The sequence below is a fragment of the Poeciliopsis prolifica genome, unplaced genomic scaffold (assembly GCF_027474105.1).
Source record: "Poeciliopsis prolifica strain line A6 unplaced genomic scaffold, Auburn_PproV2 SCAFFOLD005, whole genome shotgun sequence".
NCBI classification, from domain to species: Eukaryota; Metazoa; Chordata; class Actinopteri; order Cyprinodontiformes; family Poeciliidae; genus Poeciliopsis; species Poeciliopsis prolifica.
Window position 1 is genome coordinate 2,813,115 of NW_026562380.1, and position 22,951 is coordinate 2,836,065.

General features: G+C 41.3%; 1 protein-coding gene across 2 annotated transcripts in view; it reads right to left on the reverse strand.

Moving 5' to 3' along the window:
• LOC129359707 (arginyl-tRNA--protein transferase 1) overlaps positions 1 to 22,670 on the reverse strand; it is a 62,331-nt gene extending 39,661 nt beyond the window's left edge. Inside the window, exons 1-7 of one of the 2 annotated variants that reach the window (XM_055029525.1) lie at positions 22,531 to 22,670; positions 16,782 to 16,845; positions 15,624 to 15,686; positions 14,108 to 14,211; positions 13,728 to 13,964; positions 10,023 to 10,219; positions 686 to 814 (exon numbers count right to left, since the gene is read on the reverse strand). In XM_055029525.1, coding sequence (XP_054885500.1) covers positions 686 to 814; positions 10,023 to 10,219; positions 13,728 to 13,964; positions 14,108 to 14,211; positions 15,624 to 15,686; positions 16,782 to 16,845; positions 22,531 to 22,630 — 894 coding nt within the window. In that variant the 5' untranslated portion in view covers positions 22,631 to 22,670. The remainder of the gene's footprint in view (positions 1 to 685; positions 815 to 10,022; positions 10,220 to 13,727; positions 13,965 to 14,107; positions 14,212 to 15,623; positions 15,687 to 16,781; positions 16,846 to 22,530) is intronic. The other variant, XM_055029526.1, reaches the window with a different exon arrangement.
• Positions 22,671 to 22,951: the final 281 nt, after the last annotated feature.

A 22,951-nucleotide genomic window follows, 5' to 3' on the forward strand; every position in this document is an offset into this window, starting at 1 on the left:
AGTCCTGATATACACACTGTTTAATGTTCCACTGTTTTCTGGAGTCTCGTCTTCTTAATTGCTTTGTAATCTTTTCCCCATATCAAATAACATCTCATCAGTTCTTGAATTTCCTTAAACTGTATGTTGTTTATTTGCTTCTCGATTCTTTTTGTTTTATTTTTATTCAAACTTAATTTAACCAGAAAAGTCTCTTTGAGGTTAAAAACCTCTTTTTCCCAAAGAGTCATGACAAATCCACATGGCAGACAGTGGTTGTGATAAATGAATTTGAGCTCAGCTTTTGTGGGTAATTGAATTTGTGAATTAACAAGGGGATTTTTTTATACTTTTACATAAGGCAAGGTTGGCTTAATAGCTTTTTTTTCCTATTAGAAAAATCCACATTTAAAAACAGTTTTTTGTGTTCAGGTTATTTTTCTCCTAAAAATTGCCTTTCACAAAAAAAAAATGTTTTTCAGTCAGAATTTCTAGAAAAGGTTTTTTAATTTTGTTGATTTCACCTTTTCAAATTTAAATCAAACATTTACATTTTGATAATTTGACAGATCTGAAGTTCTAATTTGTATACACCAAAAGACAAATCTAGAGACGAGCTCCAAATGTATTGCTGAAACTGTCAAGCCCTTTCTGTCCCTCCGTCTCTGGGTAGATGAGGGTTGACCTATGCCCACCACCCGCTGACCTGGCTCTCGGAGGGTTTGTCAGGAGGATCCTTGTGAATGGCCATCTGGTAGAGTTTGTACACCTGGTAGGAGGCGTCGAAAGAAGCTTTGAACTGCGGGCTAGGGGGATTGGAGCGCACTAGCCTCACCTTCAAAAAGAATATCAGCAGACAAGGGTTAACTTCCACACAGAAAAATAAAGAGTGATGAAAAAAAGACATAAGAGGTTATTAAAAGGCAATAAAGGAAAATAAAAAATAAAAAAGCAGGGAAAGTTTGAATGAACAGTTACAGGTAGCAGACTTAACACATTTTTTATAGCAAATGCAACAGTTGTCATGTCAAATTAAAGCATTTCACTTTCAAAACAGAAAATTGCAATGTAATTCTTTTCTGTACAGTTATTGTCAAAAGAAAGCAACCCCCTCTTTAAATTCTAGAGCATCACATATTTTCTATGAAAACATGAAGCGTTTTTGCTGTGCATTTCTGACAAAATCTAATTTCTATGCCAACACATATCTTGATTCGTTCTTAAAAGTTTCCCTTAACAGCTCAACTGAAGTGTTATTCCATCATTAGTGTGTTAACTCTCCGTTTTACAACTCATTGATTAATCAGCTTTTGATGTAGTTCTATACGGTTCCTCATTTTTAAGTTGCTTTAATTAAAAGCAACAGCCGAATGCATAAGCATAAACATTTTCATTTCGATTTCCATTTAACTGTGAGCAGATAGAACTTAAGATGATAAGTAGATTGTTTATATGTCATTAAACGCCAATACAGTCTCTCTATTTAGATTGTCAGGACAAACTCAGTTACATGATCAACCCAATGCCAAATTGCATTACATACCACGTACGACAGGTAGTGAGTCAATGAGGAAGGTAGTGCAGTGAACCCCCAGTGTGCCTCAATTATTTTTGAGCATGTTCATTTTTTATGTTAAAAACTCTAGAACTGCTAAAGAGGGAGGGCTTTTTTTTCTATCAGACTGTACATGTCAGAAAATCATAAATAGAAAAAAAAAGCATGAGCTCAACTCAGTGACTTCACCATGTTGTTCAGTTTTTAATTGAAATCAAAATATGTTTGATGACGGCATGTGACTAACTCTCAACTTACTAATAAGTTGACAAACATCAATTGAATTTATGCAATATCTAGTATTATATTTCTAAATTTGAAACTAAAATGATTAAGAAAAGGCAGTTACTTTCACAATAAGAATTAATTATATGATTATGTTTCACTGTGAATTGATAAAACTATGGTAAATAAATATATGAAAAGCTACTTATACAGCCTCTTTCAAAATAGGAGTTTCTGGTGTCCTAAAGAAAATAACACCCAAATTCAAAATAACTACCATGAGTGAAATATATAATTTTCAAAATGTGCATTTTACAGTGTTTTTATGTTAAAGGGGTTACAATTGAGGCTATTAAAGTTATAATGCAAAATATACCATCTCAATCTAATAATAGAGACATAGTAATCTTGTTCTTTTGTTCATAAACCCAAAGTCATAAAATGAAAGTTAATCCAATAAAACTTTCAAACTAATGTTCTTTAAATAACTGGTTGAGATGAGCAATTTGGTTTAAAAAGAGCATTTTATAGGGAACTCCAAATAATACACCACATTTCCGATTACATTTGTTTCCACAAGAAGCACTTTCAAATCAGAATGCATGATTATTTTAAAATCTGGTCCTGGAATAATAGATCCTGAAATGGAGCATATTTTTGGGTAGGAGTGCTCTGCAACAGAAAGCACAACCTTATAATTCTCAAACAGATAAAATACATGAACATAATGTTCCGTTTTAAAGCTTCAATGGCATAAGACCCTGATGCTGGACTTATAACCTCCATAAAAGTTGTTGCCAAACAATGAGTAATATTTTTTAACACTCTATGATATGCTAACATCCACAACCTATTTTTTGTTGAATCAAAATTACTGAAAAGTTAAATAGAATAAATAGAAAAGAAAAAGAAAATCAGGACAAGATTTTTGGAAAGAGAAGTGTCTGAGTGTTGTTTTCTCAACTTGCAGCTCCCTTTTTTAATTAAGCGCCTCTTCGTTTGGAAGCTTTTGTTGGCCAGAGAGATGCTGCCATATGAATATCTGAGAAGAACAGGATGCAAAACTGAACATGAGGTTTGTTTGGCTTGGATTGAATACTGACTTTCTCATGTGAACATTTGCCATCTTCAACTTGTAGCCAAACCAAAACACTGAGTCTACTGGATATAGAAGCCATATAATTAACTACATCCTTTACTCACATAATCCTAAACATTTATTATTATCAGTCAAAATTAACTTTACTGACAGGGAGAGGTTTTATTTTACAGCATCATATATACTATTGTGAGACTGATGTTTTGTGCATGTATATGGCTGAATATAACAAAATAAAACAGCTATAAATTATCAAAGAGAGATTTTATCAAAAGTGATCAAACTGCGAAGATAGTGAGCAGCTCCGATTATTATGCTGTGGAATGTTCCGCAGTTTCCTTCAGAAGCTAAAAGATCTCTGATGTTGTCATACTGATCCCTGGTGGTGGAAAATAAAACCTCACCAGCTTTTAAGACCTGAAAACAACTAATAGGCTGATTGTAAATCGAAAGTTACATATGTAACTACGGTTCTATGAATCCCGGATGACCGCCAGAGGGCGGTGCTGAAAGCACTGAATGTTCCCTTCGCGCATGCGCGTTTCGAGTAATAATGCCAAAAGAGTCACACCTGTGACATATCGGATGATCAATCAGAGGCTATATAGCATGACGTCATCCGATGCTCTGTTCCTACAGAATCTTCTCGCGAAATGCAAGGATTCTGAGTGACAGAGAAGCTCTGGCGGTCATCCGGGATTCATAGAACCGTAGTTACATATGTAACTTTCGTTCTATTTCATCCCTACTGACCGCCAGAGGGCGGTGCTGAAAGCACTGAATGACGAATACCAGCGATGTCACAAGGAATCCGAGCACGCACCTCACTGAGAAGGCCCAGAAGACCCTTGCAAGAGAACCTGGTCCAGAGGATGAGAGGATGCCACATTCACGTTGTAAAACCTAGTGAATGTGCTCGGAGAAGCCCACGACGCAGCAGCACATATAGCTTCCAGTGGAACTCCTCTCAAGGCGGCCCAGGAGGTGGAAACGCTCCTGGTAGAGTGCGCCGTCACGCCGACTGGCTGGGGATGGTGCCCCGCAGCGTAGGCGTGGCAAATGACATCCACAATCCAATGGGAGAGACGCTGTTTAGACAGAGGACAACCCAATCGAGGGCCCCCATAGCACAAGAACAGCTGGTCTGAACGTCGTAAGGCAGCAGTGGCTGCAAGATAGGCCTCCAGTGCCCTCACTGGGCACAGCAACTCAGGACCATCACCAGCGTCCCCTGAGATGGGCCGGAAACGCGCCAATTTCAACGGCTGGTTACAATAAGAAGGAGAAAACACCTTTGGGGCAAACGCCGGGTTCGGCCACAAGGTGACACCAGAGCCATCCGAACTCCACCTCAGGCACGATGGACTGACAGAAAGAGCATGTAGCTCACTGACCCTCTTAGCTGAGACAATAGCCAACAAAAAGGCAGTTTTACATGACAACCATTTGAGGTCCGCCTGAACCAGAGGCTCAAATGGAGGTGGCACAGAGCACTGAGGACCAAGGACAGGTCCCAAACTGGTGCTCGCGGGGCCAGTGGAGGGCGCAGCCTACGAGCACCACGCAAAAAAAGAGAAACAAGATTATGGCTCCCCACTGTACGGCCATCAATCTCAGCATGACAAGACGATATAGCTGCCACATAGACCTTAAGTGTCGAAGGGGAGCGGCCCTCATCAAGAAGGGACTGAAGAAACTCCAAAACAGTGGGAAAACCGCACAGGTGACCGGATCAACATTACGGGCAAAACACCACCGGGAAAACAGACGCCATCTGTTGTCATATTGCTGACGAGTGGAGGATGCCCTCGCACTCAAAATAGTGTGCCTGACAGGAGCCGAATACCCAGTCAGCTGCAGTTCAAGCCTCCCAGTGGCCACACCCACAGCCGGAGGCGGTGAGGATTGGGATGCCATATCTGACCCCCCAACTGAGACAGTAAATCCTCCTGGGCGGGAGACACCACGGGACACCGTGACACAGACTCCGTAGAAGTGGGAACCACGGTCGTGCCGGCCAACACGGAGCTACCAGCAACATCCTGTGGCCCTCCTCGAGCACCCTCCGAAGAGTCGGCCAAATCAGGGAAAGGGGTGGGAAGGCATATAGGAGGACCCTGGGCCAAGGATGGGCCAAGGCATCCTGGCCCAGGGCACCGGCGGCCCCTGTAAGGGAAAACCACAGAGGGCAATGAGTCGAGGCCTCTGTGGCGAACAGATCGACCTCCGCCTGACCGAAAAGGCCCCAGACCAGGCGGACCACGTCGCTGTGGAGGGACCACTCTCCCGGAGCCGGCGCCTGTCGGGAAAGGGAGTCCGCTACCTGATTGCACAACCCGGTAAGTACACCGCCTGCAGGGTGGACAGGGAACCGATGCCCATACCAGGAGATCCTGGGACTCCTTCAGAAGCTGCGCTGACCTGGTGCCACCTTGGTGGTTGATGTGGTAGACAACAGAGGTGTTGTCCGACCGAACCAGGACATGTCTCCCCTCCAGGCGGGGCAAAAAATGCCTGAGAGCCAAATGTACAGCACGCAGCTCCAACACATTTATATGCCTGGAGCGATCCCGCGGACACCAGCGGCCCCGAACCGCCTGGTGTTGCCACACAGCGCCCCATCCCACAGAGCTGGCATCTGTCGTGACCACCTCTCTGCGACACACAATCACACCCATGGACACACCCCTGGACAAATAGGTCCTGTCTCGCCATGGACTCAGGGCGCGAAGACACAGCCATGTCACCACGAGCCTGCGGTGCCTGTGAAGCCTGGGATCCAGGTTCCAGCTGTTGACCCACCTCTGCAAAGGGCGCAGCGAGAGCAGACCCAAGGGCACAACCGAGTAACCGATGTCAGTTTGCCCAGCAGCTGCAAGAAGGCAACGTAAGGAAGGGCCCTGCCCAGCCTGAATCGACTCACCAGCTGGAGAATGTTGTCCACCCTCTGGACAGACGGGTAGGCCATCATGGAGGGAGAATCCAAACGCACTCCAAGAAAAGTGGTTGTCTGCGATGGAATCAGACAGCTCTTCTCCAAGTTCACCCGGAGGCCCAACCGGGACACATGAGCGAGCAGGCGACTCGTATCGTGAGAAGCCTGCTCTCGAGATGGGGCGCAAAGAAGCCAATCGTCGAGGTATGGCATAACCTTCATGCCACGGGCCTGCAGAGGAGAGAGGGCTGCCTTCACGCATCGAGTGAACACCCTCGGGGAAAGGGAGAGGCCGAACGGGAGCACACGGAACTGCCAGTGGCGACCCCGATAGGCAAACCTCAGAAAACGACGATGATCTGCCGCAACAGGTACATGAAAGTAGGCGTCCGTAAGGTCGATTGAGGTAAACCAGTCCCCCTTCGTCACGGCGCGAAGAACCTCTGCCGTCGTGAGCATGTGGAACGGCAGGACCTTTAAACACTGATTGAGACCCCTGAGGTCCAAAATGGGACGAAATCCACCAGTCTTTTTCGGCACGAGGAAGTAGGTCGAATAGTAGCCTCTGGGTTGCCGCAGAGGATCCACCGCCTCGAGTGCACCCTTGGCCAGGAGGGCGGAAAGCTCCTGGTCCAAGGCCTGAGCTTTCACCGGGTCGGTGATGACGGTCTCCCTGACCCGGCGTGAGATGTGAGGCCGCCGTCGGAACTGTAGCCGGTATCCATGGGTCAGAGTGGCAACCACCCACGGATCCACAGCAAGAGCAGCCCAGTAACTGAGCTGCCGATGAGAAAAACGTCCGACGGCCGGCCCGGTGGAGTCACTTTCTCTCCCAAGGCCCCTAGGGGCTCTGTGGGTGGGGCGGCCAAAGTCTGCGGCCCGGGAGTGCCTGGCTGGTTGACGGACCGGCCCACGAAAATCCCTCCTGGACCTCTGCTGCACCGCATGAGGCCGAAATCCACCAGGCCGATCACACCCCTGAGGCGGCGGCCGAATGCTGGGGCCAGCCGACGGGCGCCTCGGACCATGAGGAGGAGGGGGCATCCCCCTGCTGAGGCCTGAAAGCTGCTGCCTAGTCTGCCGCGCCTGAACAGAACGTTGCAGTGCATCCAAGGCAGCAGAACCGAATAACTCCCCTGGCACCACAGGAACATCACGGAGGGTCCTACGGCATGGTTCAGTCAACGTGGACTGAGCCAGCCAGACCTGTCGACGAGCCTGGACTAGAAAAGACATCACACGCCCAAGCTCCCTGGTCATCAACGCAAAGGCCTGAAGCGCTGCATCGCTAAAGCCAACAGCTGCATCAGCCCCACTGGCATCCTGAAGGGACCCAGAAAGGGCAAACATGAGGTGCGCCAAGGAATTGCCAAGGCGGCCAGCACGCGCTCCGGCATTATATGCTTTACAGAGGAAGCCATCCGTAATACGACATTGAGCCCGCGGGCACCGAACATCATCACGCAGGGCCTCGTCAGGGGACACGATGAGCGAGGCAACAGCAGGTTCGACTGCCGGCATGCGATCCAAGCCTGCCGTAACCGACTCGTGCATAGCTGCCAACACCCGACCATCGGCGGAGAGACGTGAAAAGGCCCTAGGGTCCCGCCAACAAGCATGCAACTCCCTGAGGTACTCCTCCGATGGAGGGACAGAAAAGGGGGTAGGGGCACGTCCGCGCCTGAAAAAAGCACTGCCAGGAGCGGACTCCGTCATCTGCGGGACATCCAGCTGCAACTGCCCCAAGGCCATACGCATGACGTCCTGCATGGAACTGCCACCAGAGCCACTAGCCGCACTCTGAGACGAAGAGCGTGAGCCGGTCTCCGAAGCGCGGGATGACTGTGCGTCTTCCTCCTCATGCCGAAAGTGAGAGGCAGAGGCAGCCAAAGACAGTACATCCTCCTCCACGGCCAACTCCGGCATAGGCGGGGAAGAGAACCCATCCATGGAAACATCCACCTTCTGAGGTGCCTGAAGAAGGGACTTCATCTCTGCCAATTCCGCAGACAAACGCTCAACCATCGTGGAAAGACCCTGGTCAGACTTAGCTCGCCTCTTCTTAGGAGGAGCTACGGAGGCTGCAGCCTCGGTCCTGCGCTTAGAGCGCCTAGCCGTGGCAACCTGCCCAGAAGGTGGAAGGTCACCGTCACGCTCTGGGCGTAACTGGGCCAGACGAGCAACCCTCACAGCATGGGGCATGTAGCTGCAGTTCATGCAGGGATCGCCCGACAGGGCCTCAGCCAGGTGATCATGCCCGAGGCAGGCAGGGCACCGGTCGTGCCCATCATCCGCCTGAAGCACAGCCCCGCAATCCGCACAACAGTGGGAGCTATCCATAGCGCCGCTGTCCCACCACAGGCAGACAGAACCGACCACGATTGGGAGAGGGGGCGGAGAACGCAACCGTCACCAATCACAAGAAAAGAGCAACAAAGGAGCTGACACCGTCAGCTATGCCCAGAACAAAGGGCAAGGAAAAAATCAAATCGGGAGAGGGGGCGAAAACGCAGCCGTCACCAACCAAACCCGGAGGGGCAACACGCAGCCCAATCCAGAACAGGAGGCTTGCTAAGATCGGGAGAGGGGGCGAAAACGCAGCCGTCACCAATCAAAGCAGCAAACGAAGTCAGGTGAATCCCACACAAAACTACAAACACAAGATCGGCTGAAACTGGGAGAGGGAGCGAGACGCTACCGTCACCAGTCACAGAGAGATGTTTTAATAATAACACAGACCAAGAATGGGCGAGGGGGCGTGAACGCCGCCGCGGACCAAAATCCAAAAACTCGGGAGAGGGGGCAAAAAGGGCACCCGTCACCAATCAAAGCAAAAAACAAACCGGCCGAAAGGTTCGGCTAAAATTGGGAGAGGGGCGAGACGCAACCGTCACCAATTAAAGCCAAACGGCAAACTGAGAAAGGCTAACACCGTTAGCGTAGCTCCAACAAACAGTACCGTGAATCGAAGATCCGTCGCAGCCCTAGGAGGGCGACACACCGCTACTCCGGCCAACAGGCAATCGGGCTTCCAACGACGGCGAAAAGATCCAAAAGGCCGATGCCATGCAAAGCGAACCGCACGCGAGAAGAAAAGAGTAACAGAGCATCGGATGACGTCATGCTATATAGCCTCTGATTGATCATCCGATATGTCACAGGTGTGACTCTTTTGGCATTATTACTCGAACGGCGCATGCGCGAAGGGAACATTCAGTGCTTTCAGCACCGCCCTCTGGCGGTCAGTAGGGATGAAATAGAACTATATTTGTCCTTCCTGTTGCTGATTATGGATTTCAGTTTGTTATAAACTTAAATCCAAAACGTATAAATAAAAGCAATGATATCAACTTCATATTCAAACAGTGTCCTCGACATTAATTTTTACTATTGGCTAAAACCCTCAAGTCAAGGTCTTGACTCAAATTCACATTATTTTACAGTAAAACCATCACTGCTAAAAGCTTTGATACATTTTCTAGAGACGTTTTTTATTTTACTTTCCTTATCATCCTCCTTGAAAAATGAAAGTTTATACATTAGTACAAAAAACTCTTCAAGGTCAAAGTTAGTTGAAAAGCACAAAAATGACTCACAGATCCAGAAAAATTAGTTAAATTGATTAAAACCGTATGTAATTTATAGAAAGAAATCTAATATTGCTTCACTACATCTGATTTATATTGCTGTATTGATCATGTAAAAGCCTCCATAAAGCCTTTAATTAACCTTGATTTGAGAAGCCCAACCTTGCACGTTCATTTAGTGAAATTAAATTATTAATGCAGGCAAACAGATGAATCCAATGTAGACGCATTAATTGGGAAATGGTCTCACTGCCTACTTCGCTGCAGCATCTGGCTCTAAATCTGCTTCAGACCAAAACTGACGTTATGCTGCCAACCTCGGTCAGAAGCCATTGCCAGCCATCATTCTACATCAACATGCTTCCTCCTGAAAGTTTATTTCCATGTCTTTGCTTCATGGTTCTGCTAAATACTGTGGTTTCAATGTCATCTAAAGTTTCATCGGTCTCTGTGGCGTTCCTGTCATTTTGTTGAATTTGATCTAGGAAGATCTGCTTTTTCCACTCCGCTATTGCTTCCGCTCAAATAAACACACGGTGAAGTCACTGTGGTCGAGGAAGAGGCTTTAACCAAAGAATGTAATTTCTTTACGAAAAATAAAGCCAAGTTACAAAAACAGGCTGCTTTAAAAACTCTGCTCACCTCAAGGCGATCAGAGGAGCTGTCCTCTAAAGACTCGCTGATGAAATCCTCCAGTGTTTTGGATTGGTTAGCATTGGCAGGCTTTGCTGGCGAGACTCCAGCACCATGTTGTCTTTTCTGGTCTTTCTGAAGACGACGTTCTTTTCTTAAATCTTTGGCCTTTCTGCAAGGCGGACGGCTAGGATCTGCTCCCAACCCTGTGCCAGGAGAGGAAGAATGACTGTCAAAACAAAACTTGAGTATGACTCTAGAACTGGAATTAGTCTGATGAACAGATTCAGATCATTTTCCTGACCAGCCAGTTGGAAACAGGTCCCAACAACTGTTATCGAAGTGGAAGTTGGTACTGAAGGAGGAAAAAATGTTGCTTCATACAGATTTCTTCTATTTCTGAATTAATTTCAGTCAGGCAAAAATTTTATGGATATCTGAAGAACAGTGTTCCAAAGAGGATTTCACTTAATGTAAAAAGCTATCCAGACATTAAGATTTCCTAATTTCTTCTAGACCTCTAAAATCTAGAAACCACTTAAACCAAACCTGACAACAGGAAGCATGCTAAAATATTTCCAAAAATAACGAATCATCAAGAACAAATGAAAAACAAATTCATCGACTGTATGAATTTGACATAAAACTGTCACTTTTTGACTGCTTTTATGTCAAAAAGTGACATAAAAGCAGTGGATGACTTTCAGCTTGACCGATTCTGATGGGTAACTGAGTGAAAACACAAACACAAAAGAAAAAAATCTAGATGTTCCAGTCATAGCTGCCATCAACAGCAGCGCTGTTCCATGTTGAAGTTGCTACCAAGTGAAGCAGATTCAAAGTTGCCTATTTTCTGTATCAGTGAGGTGAGGCGGCTACTTAATAGGAAACAGCAAGTTGGGCTGTTAATTTAAGCTTCCATTATTTAATGAAGTGAGAGTTCAGCAATTGCTCTTTTTAAGCATTTTGAGCTTTCAACTTCTGTTCATGGAACATCTTGAAAATCTTGGATTTAGAAATGTTGGCAAGCTTTAGGAAAATCTCAGTGTTAAGACAAGAGTTACGACCTGTAAAGAATACTCAGTGAAGCTGCTGTTTCCAATTACGATAGCTAAACAAGCTGACTACTAGCAAGGTGCTAAAAAACAGTTTAAAATCGCAAGACGGTCAACATTCTGAAGAAGGGTTTGCTGTAAGTCACTGACTCAATGCAACATCCCGAGTTTCCTTATACAGAAAACATTCCTGATGAACAAACTAAACTACACTTAAACTTGAACTTAATAACTAATATTAGATCGACTTTTATGAAGTCTTGAGATGACATGTCAAGTGATATGTTGTGAATTGGCATTATATAATTAAACTAAATTGAATGGAATCAATTGATTGGTTCATCTCTGGTTTCAGCCTAAAACTAATGAATGTGATAACGTTGAGCTGTTTTATGTGTTGTGGACATTGCTGTAGCTTCTGAACTGTTATAAAGCAATAAAGAATGGGCAAATAAAGTCCAGATGGTTACCAGCTAGCTGGTATTTATTAAGAAGCAGAAGTAAAATTAGTTTCTCCCTTACAGGAAAAAAGTTAATGGAAACAGTTCTGTCTTTCAAGCACACAAACTGTTTTCTTTCTATGTGTTCCCCCTCTTTTCTTCCCCACCACTACAACTTCTTAGGCTCCTTCCAAGCCCTGTAGGACTCCAGGCATCCCATGTCAACAGTTTACACCCCCACATCCTGTTTGGAGCAATAAGGAAGTGATAGTCGTATCCTGCTTGCACCACTGCCAGCTGCCAACATCAGCCCACTGACAAACTTTCCCCTCTGATGATGTCATGAGGAAGAGGCATTTTAGTTCCTCCTTTAAAGCAGATGCTGTCCTCTGAATCTTGAAGCACATTACATTACACTGCCTCTTTCTGAGCAGATTGAACCGAAAGTATCTCTCATCAATAAGAGATACTTTCCTTCTTAATATCACACAGAGACATGTTTACTCCTGAGGATAAAGAATACAGCTGCAGCAAAGATAAACTCTGACACATTACTTCCTGTTCAAGACGGATGCTTTCAGTCCTGCAGTTAACACCTCATAAAATCTGGGATATTCATCTTCCATTTTGAAGGAAATTAAACAAGATACACTGCTTGTAAAGTGTAAATGTAATTCGTATATAGCTGGTTTTTATGTAAACTTTAAAGATGATCCAGGTCATTCAATGTCAAAGTTACTAAAACTCACAATGGGCTTCAGATGAGAGGGTTCTGCTTAAAACCCAAGTGTGTCATTTTCTGTCTACCTAAGAAACCTTCTACAGTAATTAAAAGAGGACAATCTTACATTTTTGTATTGGCTAGTTCCTTTGAGACCCCTGTCTGCATTTAAGGTATGGGAAGTGGTGTTTTCTCAACCTGGAACTGGATCCTCCCTAAAGGTATAAAGCTTCTAGTAATAAAAGCTGAGGAAATATATGACCAGGTGTTTTCTGTTGGAGGTAAATGCAAGGGTGGTGGGGTGGGCAGTAAATCTTTCTGTTTCCGCTTTGCTGAAAAGGCTTGTTATTCCTGACACTGTAGCTCAGAGAAGACTGGTGCTGACACAGGCATAGTGGAACAACAGCACTGCCACTGCTGCAGTTTCTCACTGAATGTTTATGTCTGTGAAAAGCTCAACTTGTTCAGAAGCAGCCTGCCCCTGCAATGGGAGCTGTTCTCATTAAGTTTTTGGAAATTAAAGTTCTACTTCCTGTATCTGAAGGGAGTTTATTATCTTCCCACTTGAGAATTATTGATTCATTACAGAAAGCTGGCAATGAGGATATCCTGTGCTGGCCACGTGAGGAGAGGAATATGAAAGACAAGTCCAAGTCACACAATCTCCTAATAATGAAGGGGTGAGCTCTACTGCCTCCAAACTGCTGCAGAGTGGGGCAACTTGGTGAACAGTGACACCTTCTGGAAGGCAGTGGAAATTAAATATTGCAGAACACCAGCTCAGCAGGAGTCCACAATGGCTAGAAAAAGCTAAAGAACATGAAGATTTTCTTACATTTTAATGCTTTATAAGAGATGTGTCAAAAAGTGTGGCCTGGGGGCAATTTGCATGCTTTAGTAAACTCCACTAAATAATATACTTTTGATCTATATGCTGTATTTGGTGCTCAGAATAAACACAACAGATCCAAAGATAACAACTTTGTTTGTAGTTTTGTTTGTTTTTTATTTTTAAACAAGACAAAACTACCAGATTTTATGTTTCAAATCTACAATAATCTGCAGTTCACTTTTCTATGGAAATAAAACTTCATTTTATGAAAATGTTGTGCAGATAAAAAAAAAAAACATTTAGCAATTTTGCGAGGATATATTAATTTAAAAAAATCATTGTTTTGTGACCTTCAATGACTCTGAACTTAAAATTGAAAAAGTTTGGCTCATGAGGTTGACTGCAATGTATGCCACACTTTTCAGACTTGTTCAACATGCAGATTGGTCTTTACTGTTCACTAATTATCCATCAACACATGAAAGATGCCACTTTTGCAAACATAACGCCTTAGAAAATAAAAGACAGCTGATGGAGTTCCATAAGCATTTGTCAAATTTTTTACAATGACAAAAAAATTACAACAATGGAAATTAGTAAAAATAAATAAATAACTAAATACTGTGAAATTATGTGCGTTTAAAAAGAGCTATACATTCTTTTTACCTGGCTTAGGAGCTTTAGCATCGGAGCCCCCTTCTGAGACAAAAGCTGAATCATTCTGGGAATTTTCTGAACTTGCAGCTGTAGAATCCACCAAATTTTTCTGGACTTCTACAGCAGCGGAACAGTCTGGTACTTCATCTTTAATATCTGCGTTAGCAGCAACTTTTAAATCTGACTGGCAGACTTTAGCAGGTTCCCGTGGACCAGTTTCTTCACAGACAGAATCCATTTGCTCCCCTGCAAGACACAAACAAACATTTATGCAACTAGCGTGTACTATAAACACACATCCAATAACAATCTGCTTATACAGATGAAAAATGTATGTTTTTCATACATTTACAAAACATTTTCTGTGCATGATGGAGCAACCTTCTTACCATCCTCCTGTGCTGTTGGCAGTTCTCCTTTAGAAATATATTTGCTCATTTTCTTCAAGATTTTCTTATGAGATTTAGAAGGCTGGAAATTCAGTGCATGACACCTTGAGGGAGGAAAGATCGAATAAAGTTAGGACATTTTCTGTTTGGGTGGATAGTTTCTCTCCAAGATTAACATCATATGTTTAAATATCAGTTTGTGCTTTTACTGGTGGATTTTTTTAGTGGTTTTAAAATAAATAATTTGGTGCCCAGGTTTAATGTCTGCTAGACTTTCTCTCATCTACAAATTGAGGCCCAAATATAAACACAGCAAATTTCAATGTTCCTTAGCAAGTTGTGGCTAAACTAAAATAAATGACATGCAGTCATCATAAAGTCTGCTGAATAGTTGAACAATGGCACCGCTCATTTCATTGGCTTGGTTTCCTTGCACTATCAAGGCTTTTTAGTGTACTCAATACAGTTTTCGTATAGGCTGAGGTTTGAGAAACTCTAGAGCCTAATGTTAGCCTGACTTATTTATTGCAAAACCACATCTGATGTGTGTTTGGCCTTATTATCCAGCTGGAACACACAAATAGCTCTAATTTTCAACCATCTGATCCAAATTGTCAACCCCAAATAATAGGGAACAACAGAGTCATTTTCCACAATGAAGCCACTTTTACCATGGACAGAGTGTACTAACCCAACAAACAAGCCGCCATTCCAAACTTTAAAACTTGTGTGAAATTTGTTAAATGCCACATCAACAAGCTAAAAGCCTGCTGGAGAAACTTTTATTGAGAGTCTTAACAATGAAACAAAGACTGAGATCAGTGAAAAGAATAATGTTTGGGAAAGTCAAGCTTTTAGACATTAGTTACAACATTCAGACATGGCAGTGGTAGCGTCATGCTGAGGGTCTGTTTGGCTCGGCAGCGGTACTGGCATCACAAAAAGGGTAAGGAGTAGTAAAAAACTGTGGCTGTCTCTAAATTTTTTTATCACAAGAAAACAACAACCTTAAAACTAGCTTCTGAATCCATAAAGAGGTGCAAACATTAACCTCCTGGAATACCCATATCAAAACCACCATAACATTTGCAGACTTCGGCCCGAAAGCTTAGTTTGGGCCAAAAAAAGAAAAGAAAAAAAAATTTCAGTAATTCTACCAAAAAAAAAGCACCTAAATATCCAGAGGCATTTTAGGTCACAGGCACTCAGGATGATGGGGGCAAAAACATTGTGGTGGAGGTGCAGTTTACTAGAGACACAACTGAAAAATAGTTGGCAGTATATGTATACATTTCACCCTATAAGTCTAATTTTCATCCTTCATGGATCATAGTGAATCCACTTCAAATTTAAATATTTGCAAATGATTCTTGTTTTGTCTTTTTATATCATGTCATGATTCCACTCTGGAAAAAGAACAAGTCAAACAAAATTATTAAAAGCCCCAAATTTAGATTAAATTCATTCCTTGATTCCAGCTGTTCTCATAATGTGAATGCTTAACTAAAAGAATTACCTGATTGTATACTGAGGACAGCATGTCTTCTTCATTATGGGCTTGTAAACATATTTTCCACTTCTGAAAAACAAAACAATGGTAACATTTACTGCGAAAGTCATTCTTCTCTATTAAAAGATTTTACACTGCTACATTATAATGTATAAAATCAGAGCAGGTGAAATGAGAAGACAAGCATTCAGATTACTGACAGGGTCATCCATTTCAGACAAAAAGAGCAAAGAGTCAATTCAAGCCTATGTCTAGATTATGAACCACAGTGGATAGTCATGTGTACATCGAAAAATAGATATTACTTAGACTAAAGAGGATTTAAAGCCATCAACCAAAAGAAAATAAAATCAAATTACCCAGGTAAAACATGTCAATGTAAAGCAAGAAAATAAAGAAACAAGATACATAAAATCAGACATTTACAACAAATTGAACAGAATTTTTCTTCGATTAAAGTAGTACATTTAGGAGATGAGCATCTGTTTTTTGTTTTTGTTTTTTCCCCAAACAAAAAAGGTAGATTCAGCTTTTTTCATATCAGAATATCTCCTGTGTGTATATCCAGAAATATCCGGATGTGCATCTCCAACATTTACCCCCTCTGCTCCTTTGTTGATAAATGAGTTTCTAATCTCAGAAAACGTCTGAAAATTTCTCTTGAAAATTTCTGACTTTACAACGTCAGAGAATATTCAAGTTTTGATACTGTAAATTTATGTGTTTCATCACAGAAAATTGCGATACATTAGTGCAGGAGACTTGCAGACACAATCAGGTTGATTTTGCAAAAGGCTGACATCAAAGAATAACTTACTTATCTTCTTTTAAATATGTGAAATTAATCTACAAATTTCTATGTTTTTCTGGCAGAAATGTACTTCTCTGTGGCCAATTAATATTTATTCTTTTTTATCTACAAAGGCTTTTAGGTCCATAAGTAAAAAATAAGACCAGGCAGCAGCTTAACAATCAAAAGTAACTTCTAATAGTAAACAAATAAAATGGAAGCAAAGCTACCCCAGAAAAAACCAAATGAGACAAAAAAAAACTGCAGAAAAGATACAAACAAATGAAGTAAAACTGTTTTTATCTGAATACATGTCCAAGCTTTTGTAGGATGAGAGTAAAACTTTCTCCATACAAAACAAATGATGAATGTACCTTCTCCATCCCCGATCGATTAAATCTTGGTAGTCTTGTACAGTCATAGAATGGGACCACATTCCTGCCAAAAAAACAACAACAAAGCATTTATTTTTCAAAGTAATCATAATCAAGATGTTTAATATATTTCATGTAAAGGAAAAGAAAAGCTTTAGAAAAGATTCTGCAATTTAGTATCAACAAGTGACAACAAAATTATTGTTTATTATACACAATAGTGTGCAGTTTTATCTGTCTAAAGTTACAGAAAAAAAAGAGACAATTTTAAATTATAAAACTGAGTGTAGCACAGTCAAATTCATGTAAACACTGTTTTACAGTTTTCAGCAGAAAGATAAAACAGACTCTAGTTTGTTTAAGAACTCCTTGAGAATGGAGCACTGGGGAAAAATATTTACTGCATCTTAAATCACATTTTCCTTGACGATCCAGTCCTAATTTCCCACAGTGCTGCAAAGCCCCGATGGAAACATACAAGTCTGTTATTTGTAGCCAGAGCAGATCCGCTGAGATTTGGATTCTGACCTTTTATTAACACACAACAACCATATGCACAACAGATACAAAAGTTCAGCTGCTGAAACTTGGTGCTGTACAACTGGAACAATATCACCATAAAAGTTTCCAACAATACAGAAAGAAAGTTGATAGATTTACCACTATTAGGATTTTTAAAGCAAATAATAATGATTTTAAAAATCACGAGAGGTGTCTGAAAAGTCAAAAATATACAGTGATAAAGTACTAACAACAGAGTGTCCTTCATTCTGATCACACACCCTCCCTCCATCCCCACTTTTTATCTTTTGGCTGGATCTCTCTTGGCTCTGCTCACTTTGGAGGAATTTTTCAAAATCTACCAGGGGTGAGGTTTTGCTTTCACAGGGGGTTAGGCTTTAAAACAAGGTGTCAAACTCATTTTCATTTTAGGCCACATTAAGTTCACGAAAGAGACAAGGTAAAACTACGCATTAACAAACTGTTAAATATTAGACCTTTCTCTGACTTAGATTTGCATTACTTAAGATTGTATAATATTCAATATCTGTTATCCATATATCTACAGTTAGGGCCAGAAATATTTGGACAGTGACACAGGTTTTGTTATTTTAGCTGTTGACAAAAATATGTTCAGAAATACAATTTATATATAATATGGGCAGAAAGTGCACACTCCCAGCTGCAATATGAGAGTTTCCACATCCAAATCGGAGAAAGGGTTTAGGAATCATAGCTCTGTAATGCAGAGCCTCCTCTTTTTCAAGGGACCAAAAGTAATTGGACAATGGACTCTAAAGGCTGCAAGTAACTCAAAAGGCCTTTCCCTCGTTAACCTGTAATCAAGTAAGTAGTTAAAAGGTCTGGGGTTGTTTCCAGGTGTGTGGTTTTGCATTTGGAAGCTGTTGCTGTGACCAGACAACATGCGGTCAAAGGAGCTCTCAATTGAGGTGAAGCAGAACATCCTGAGGCTGAAAAAAAGGAAAAAATCCATCAGAGAGATGGCAGACATGCTTGGAGTAGCAAAATCAACAGTCGGGTACATTCTGAGGAAAAAGGAATTGACTGGTGAGCTTGGGAACTCAAAAAGGCCTGGGCGTCCACGGAAGACAACGGTGGTGGATGATTGTCGCATACTTTCTTTGGTGAAGAAGGACCCGTTCACAACATCAACTGAGGTCCAGAACACTCTCAGGGAAGTAGATGTATCTGTCTCTAAGTCAACAGTAAAGAGAAGACTCCATGAAAGCAAATACAAAGGGTTCACATGTAGATGCAAACCATTCATCAATTCCAAAAATGGACAGGCCAGAGTTAAATTTTGCCCAAAACACCTCAAGAAGCCAGCCCAGTTCTGGAAAAGTATTCTATGGACAGATGAGACAAAGATCAACCTGTACCAGAATGATGGGAAGAAAAAAGTTTGGAGAAGAAAGGGAACGGCACATGATCCAAGGCACACCACATCCTCTGTAAAACATGGTGTAGGCAACGTGATGCCATGGGCATGCATGGCTTTCAATGGCACAGGGTCACTTGTGTTTATTGATGACATAACAGCAGACAAGAGTAGCCGGATGAATTCTGAAGTGTACCGGGATATACTGTCAGCCCAGATTCAGCCAAATGCTGCAAAGTTGATCGGACGGCGCTTCACAGTACAGATGGACAATGACCCCAAGCATACAGCCAAAGCTACCCAGGAGTTCATGAGAGCAAAAAGGTGGAATATTCTGCAATGGCCAAGTCAATCACCAGATCTTAACCCAATTGAGCATGCATTTCACTTGCTCAAATCCAGACTTCAGACGGAAAGACCCACTAACAAGCAAGACCTGAAGGCTGCGGCTGTAAAGGCCTGGGAAAGCATTAAGAAGGAGGAAACCCAGCGTTTGGTGATGTCCATGGGTTCCAGACTTAAGGCAGTGATTGCCTCCAAAGGATTCGCAACAAAATATTGAGAAAAAACTTTTTTGTTTGGGTTATGTTTAGATGTCCAATTACTTTTGAGCTCCTAAAATGTGGAGTGTTTGTAAACAAATGTGTACAATTCCTACATTTTCTATCACATATTTTTGTTCAACCCTTTAAATTAAACGTTACAATCTGCACTTGAATTCTGTTGTAGAGGTTTCATTTCAAATCCAATGCGGTGGCATGCAGAGCCCAACTCACAAATATTGTGTTACTGTCCAAATATTTCTGGCCCTAACTGTATGTAGTATCCAAGTAATTAAGTAATTGTATTATTAATACCTTCACTTTGACATTGAATTAAGAAGTTTCTTAATTTAATGATAGTCCACCAGATTTTACAGAGTTAAATCAACCAAAATAAATCAATAAATGCAACATCTCAAGTAAACTTTTGAAAAATGTCTGAAAACGTGCCATGACGAGGATCATTAATCTAAGATATTCATGTCAGTCAGACGTACAAATTAATCGCCCCACATGCGACTGATGTGAACAAAAAACCTGCTGTCCCTGGAGCACAAAACAATCACCTGATCTGTTCTTCAGTTTTTCCTGAAGCAAAACAGACACAATAACAGCAGATGTTAGGTTCTGCACTGCAGAGTGAGCTGTGTTTTGTGTCCAACAGAAGCCTTGATAACATCATCCAACCAACCACAGTGATGGAAACTAATTAAACAGTGAATACGGAAAGACAATTATCTGATAATCACTGCCATATTTTTCCAGCACAGATTAAATCTGTATGTTCTCCTCAGAAAATAACCACTTTACATCGAAAATATTACACAAAAGCGCTTAAAAAATGTTAAAATTATAATCAGTTTGAAAACTGAATACACATCTTTTCCTTGGGTTATGCAGAAAATTCCTGCTTCATGTAAGAATTAGAAATGTTTTTATGTCTTCTGACTTCTTGGGGCTTTGCCATGCCTCCATGACGTAACCTACCCAGATTATCACTCTTGGATTAGATCACAGCTATCGTCTGCAGACTTTGTACCCAGTTGCTCATTGACTGCATTAGGAGCTCCCTGAACCCTAAATATAGTCAACCTGATTATAATTTAATGCCACCATTCCTCTCTGCAGGAAAAATTACATCTCTTTTCCTTTTTTTTGTGTGTTAAAATATGAATGCCCCATAACCCATTCATTTTCAGAAAAACATGCACCTTTTGATAGAAGACAGTTTATATACATTTTTCATAGTAAATGTACTTGAGATTACAGATGGAGAACCACAATTTAAATACCCAAACAGAAGAAAATAAGCAGAAAACTTTTTTAAAAAACAAGGCAACCAGTAATAATCTGAAATCTGCTGCAGCTCCCAGCTAAAAAAACCCCATTAAAGTAAATAACCAGGGAATATAGATTTGTGAAAGATATGTTTGATAAGTATGGGTGTCAACATTTGTATGGCTTCCTTCTTCAGGTGCAAGAAAGAGTTCACATTGTGGTCAAGGTTCAACAAATGTAAAAAAAAAAAATCAATAAAAATAAAGCATAGGAAGTAGAACTGCACAATACACTGAAAACCAATCATGACTGCACAATGACTATATTTATCTATATATATGGGGGGAGACAAATGTGCCTTGAGACAAATATATTGTGACATATAATTGTTACAATATTTCAACATATTTTTAAAGTAAGTAAAAATAAAAAGATTTTGTTCAAGAAATTACTCAAGAGTAAAAAGGTAATGTCATAAAATGACTACTTGAGTTTAGAGTAACTGACCAGAATATAGCATTGAGTAGATTAAAATGATTTTACTGAAAATCAAAAATTCTCAGAGCAAATTATGTTATTTAGAAAATTAAGATGAAATAAATACAAACTAAAATAATCAGAAAATATATGACATTTAGGCAGAAGAAACCATTTTCCACATCAAAAATTTTTGATAGAAAACCAAAAGACAATAATGGATTTCCTTCAAAGAATTGTAGGCTTTTCAAATTTCAATCATTTAAACCGAAGATGAACTGATTTGAATATAACATATATACTTAAAGTAATCTATATATGTTGGACCAGAGGAAAATACCTCCATTGATGATACAATGTTTACTGCATCTTCATGACCAATTGCAAAGCAGATAGAAAATGACAATAGAACAATAAAGCTTACAAACAAGAATTCTAAAATATGTGTATCTGATTGATTTTTGGTTAAAACATCACTGTTCTTCATTCAGCAAAGTTACTTGTAGTACAAAGGATATCTACAAATCTCTTTCAACTAAGAGTAGTGATACTTTATAACAAGTCAAGTCTAGCAAAGCTATTCCAAAATGTTTTTTTCTTTGTTTGTTTAGGGCGGTATTTTCATAAACTTTCCTTTAGTAACTATATATTACCCACCTGACCTAAATTATCTAAAATAAATGTTAATAATGAAACTTAATATACCCAACAAAGTCTGAAGGGGATACATTTCAGATCTTAAAATAGACAGCAATAAAATAAAACACATTAAAGTCCATTGAATAATCAGTCCACTGACTCTTGTTTAGCAACACTGGATCTGATCAATAACCTCCTGTCTCTGTTTACTTGGCAATAACAATGCATTTTTAAAAATAACAGGTTGCAAATACGGTGACTGTAGATGTACGTCTCTGACAGACACATTTTCTTTGACGTTTGTTTATGTCATGCTGAACTTGTCTGACCCCATCCAGCAGTCTAAATCAAACCAAACGCTTGACGATGCATTCTAGCTAATGGGTATTCGATACCTTCTTCAAGCCATTCCAGTGAACGATCCAAAGAGAAAACACGATCTTACTGAAACTCTTTCCACTGAACACGGAAACAGCGTAGAAAGGAATAGTTAACTGAGGCGGTATTGTTCAATAGCTAGCAGAAGTACAGATAACCTGTTGAAGTAACCCGTAGTAAAATATACTGAACATGACAGTAGTACCATATAGTGCGCTTCTGTTTTGCCTAGTTTCACTGAATGACAGAGCTGGGTTTTTGGGGGGTTTCTTCTGAGAAAAGCTACAGGAAGCTGCCAGCTAAAAGCTAAGCTAACGCTCAGAAAGTGTTCACTTTAGGGTCTAGTCAAGAAATAAAACAATTAGAATGTAACATATACTGACATTATAATAAGTCGCACAGAATTAACTTCAAATACACATCGCATGTTCCTAATTTTGTATCTATTTCAAGCAAGTACATGGCTCAGCTTGATTAGCATTAGCTAGCTCAGTAAAATGCCCAACTCTGTTTCGACATCTTCAACAGAACCTACCGTGAGAGAAGTTTCCCTTATCATTTTTGCAGTAACCGCAGCGGTAGCCATCATCCCCTCCAAAATATTCTACTATAGTGTAAGAGTTGTTTCCTGCCATCTTTACGATGCAGACACAGCTGACAGCTGAGTTTGGTAGGTCAGCCAGACGCATAGGATCCGCCCCGCAGCCTATGCGTCTGTGATGCTGCGTTCAAAGACTCCATGTCTGAGTTGGTCTGAGAGCGTTAATATCCACTGTAACAGATGCCTCTAGTATATTCACAAAATTCAGATTGTATTAATCTTTTGCACACAATTTTACGGTATTGAGTACAACCCTAACATGTACATGGGAGATATTGTTACAATAGATTAACAATTATGCTTGTTTCTGGTATACACACCAGAAATGTTCACTTAACTGAACCATTGTTCCAGT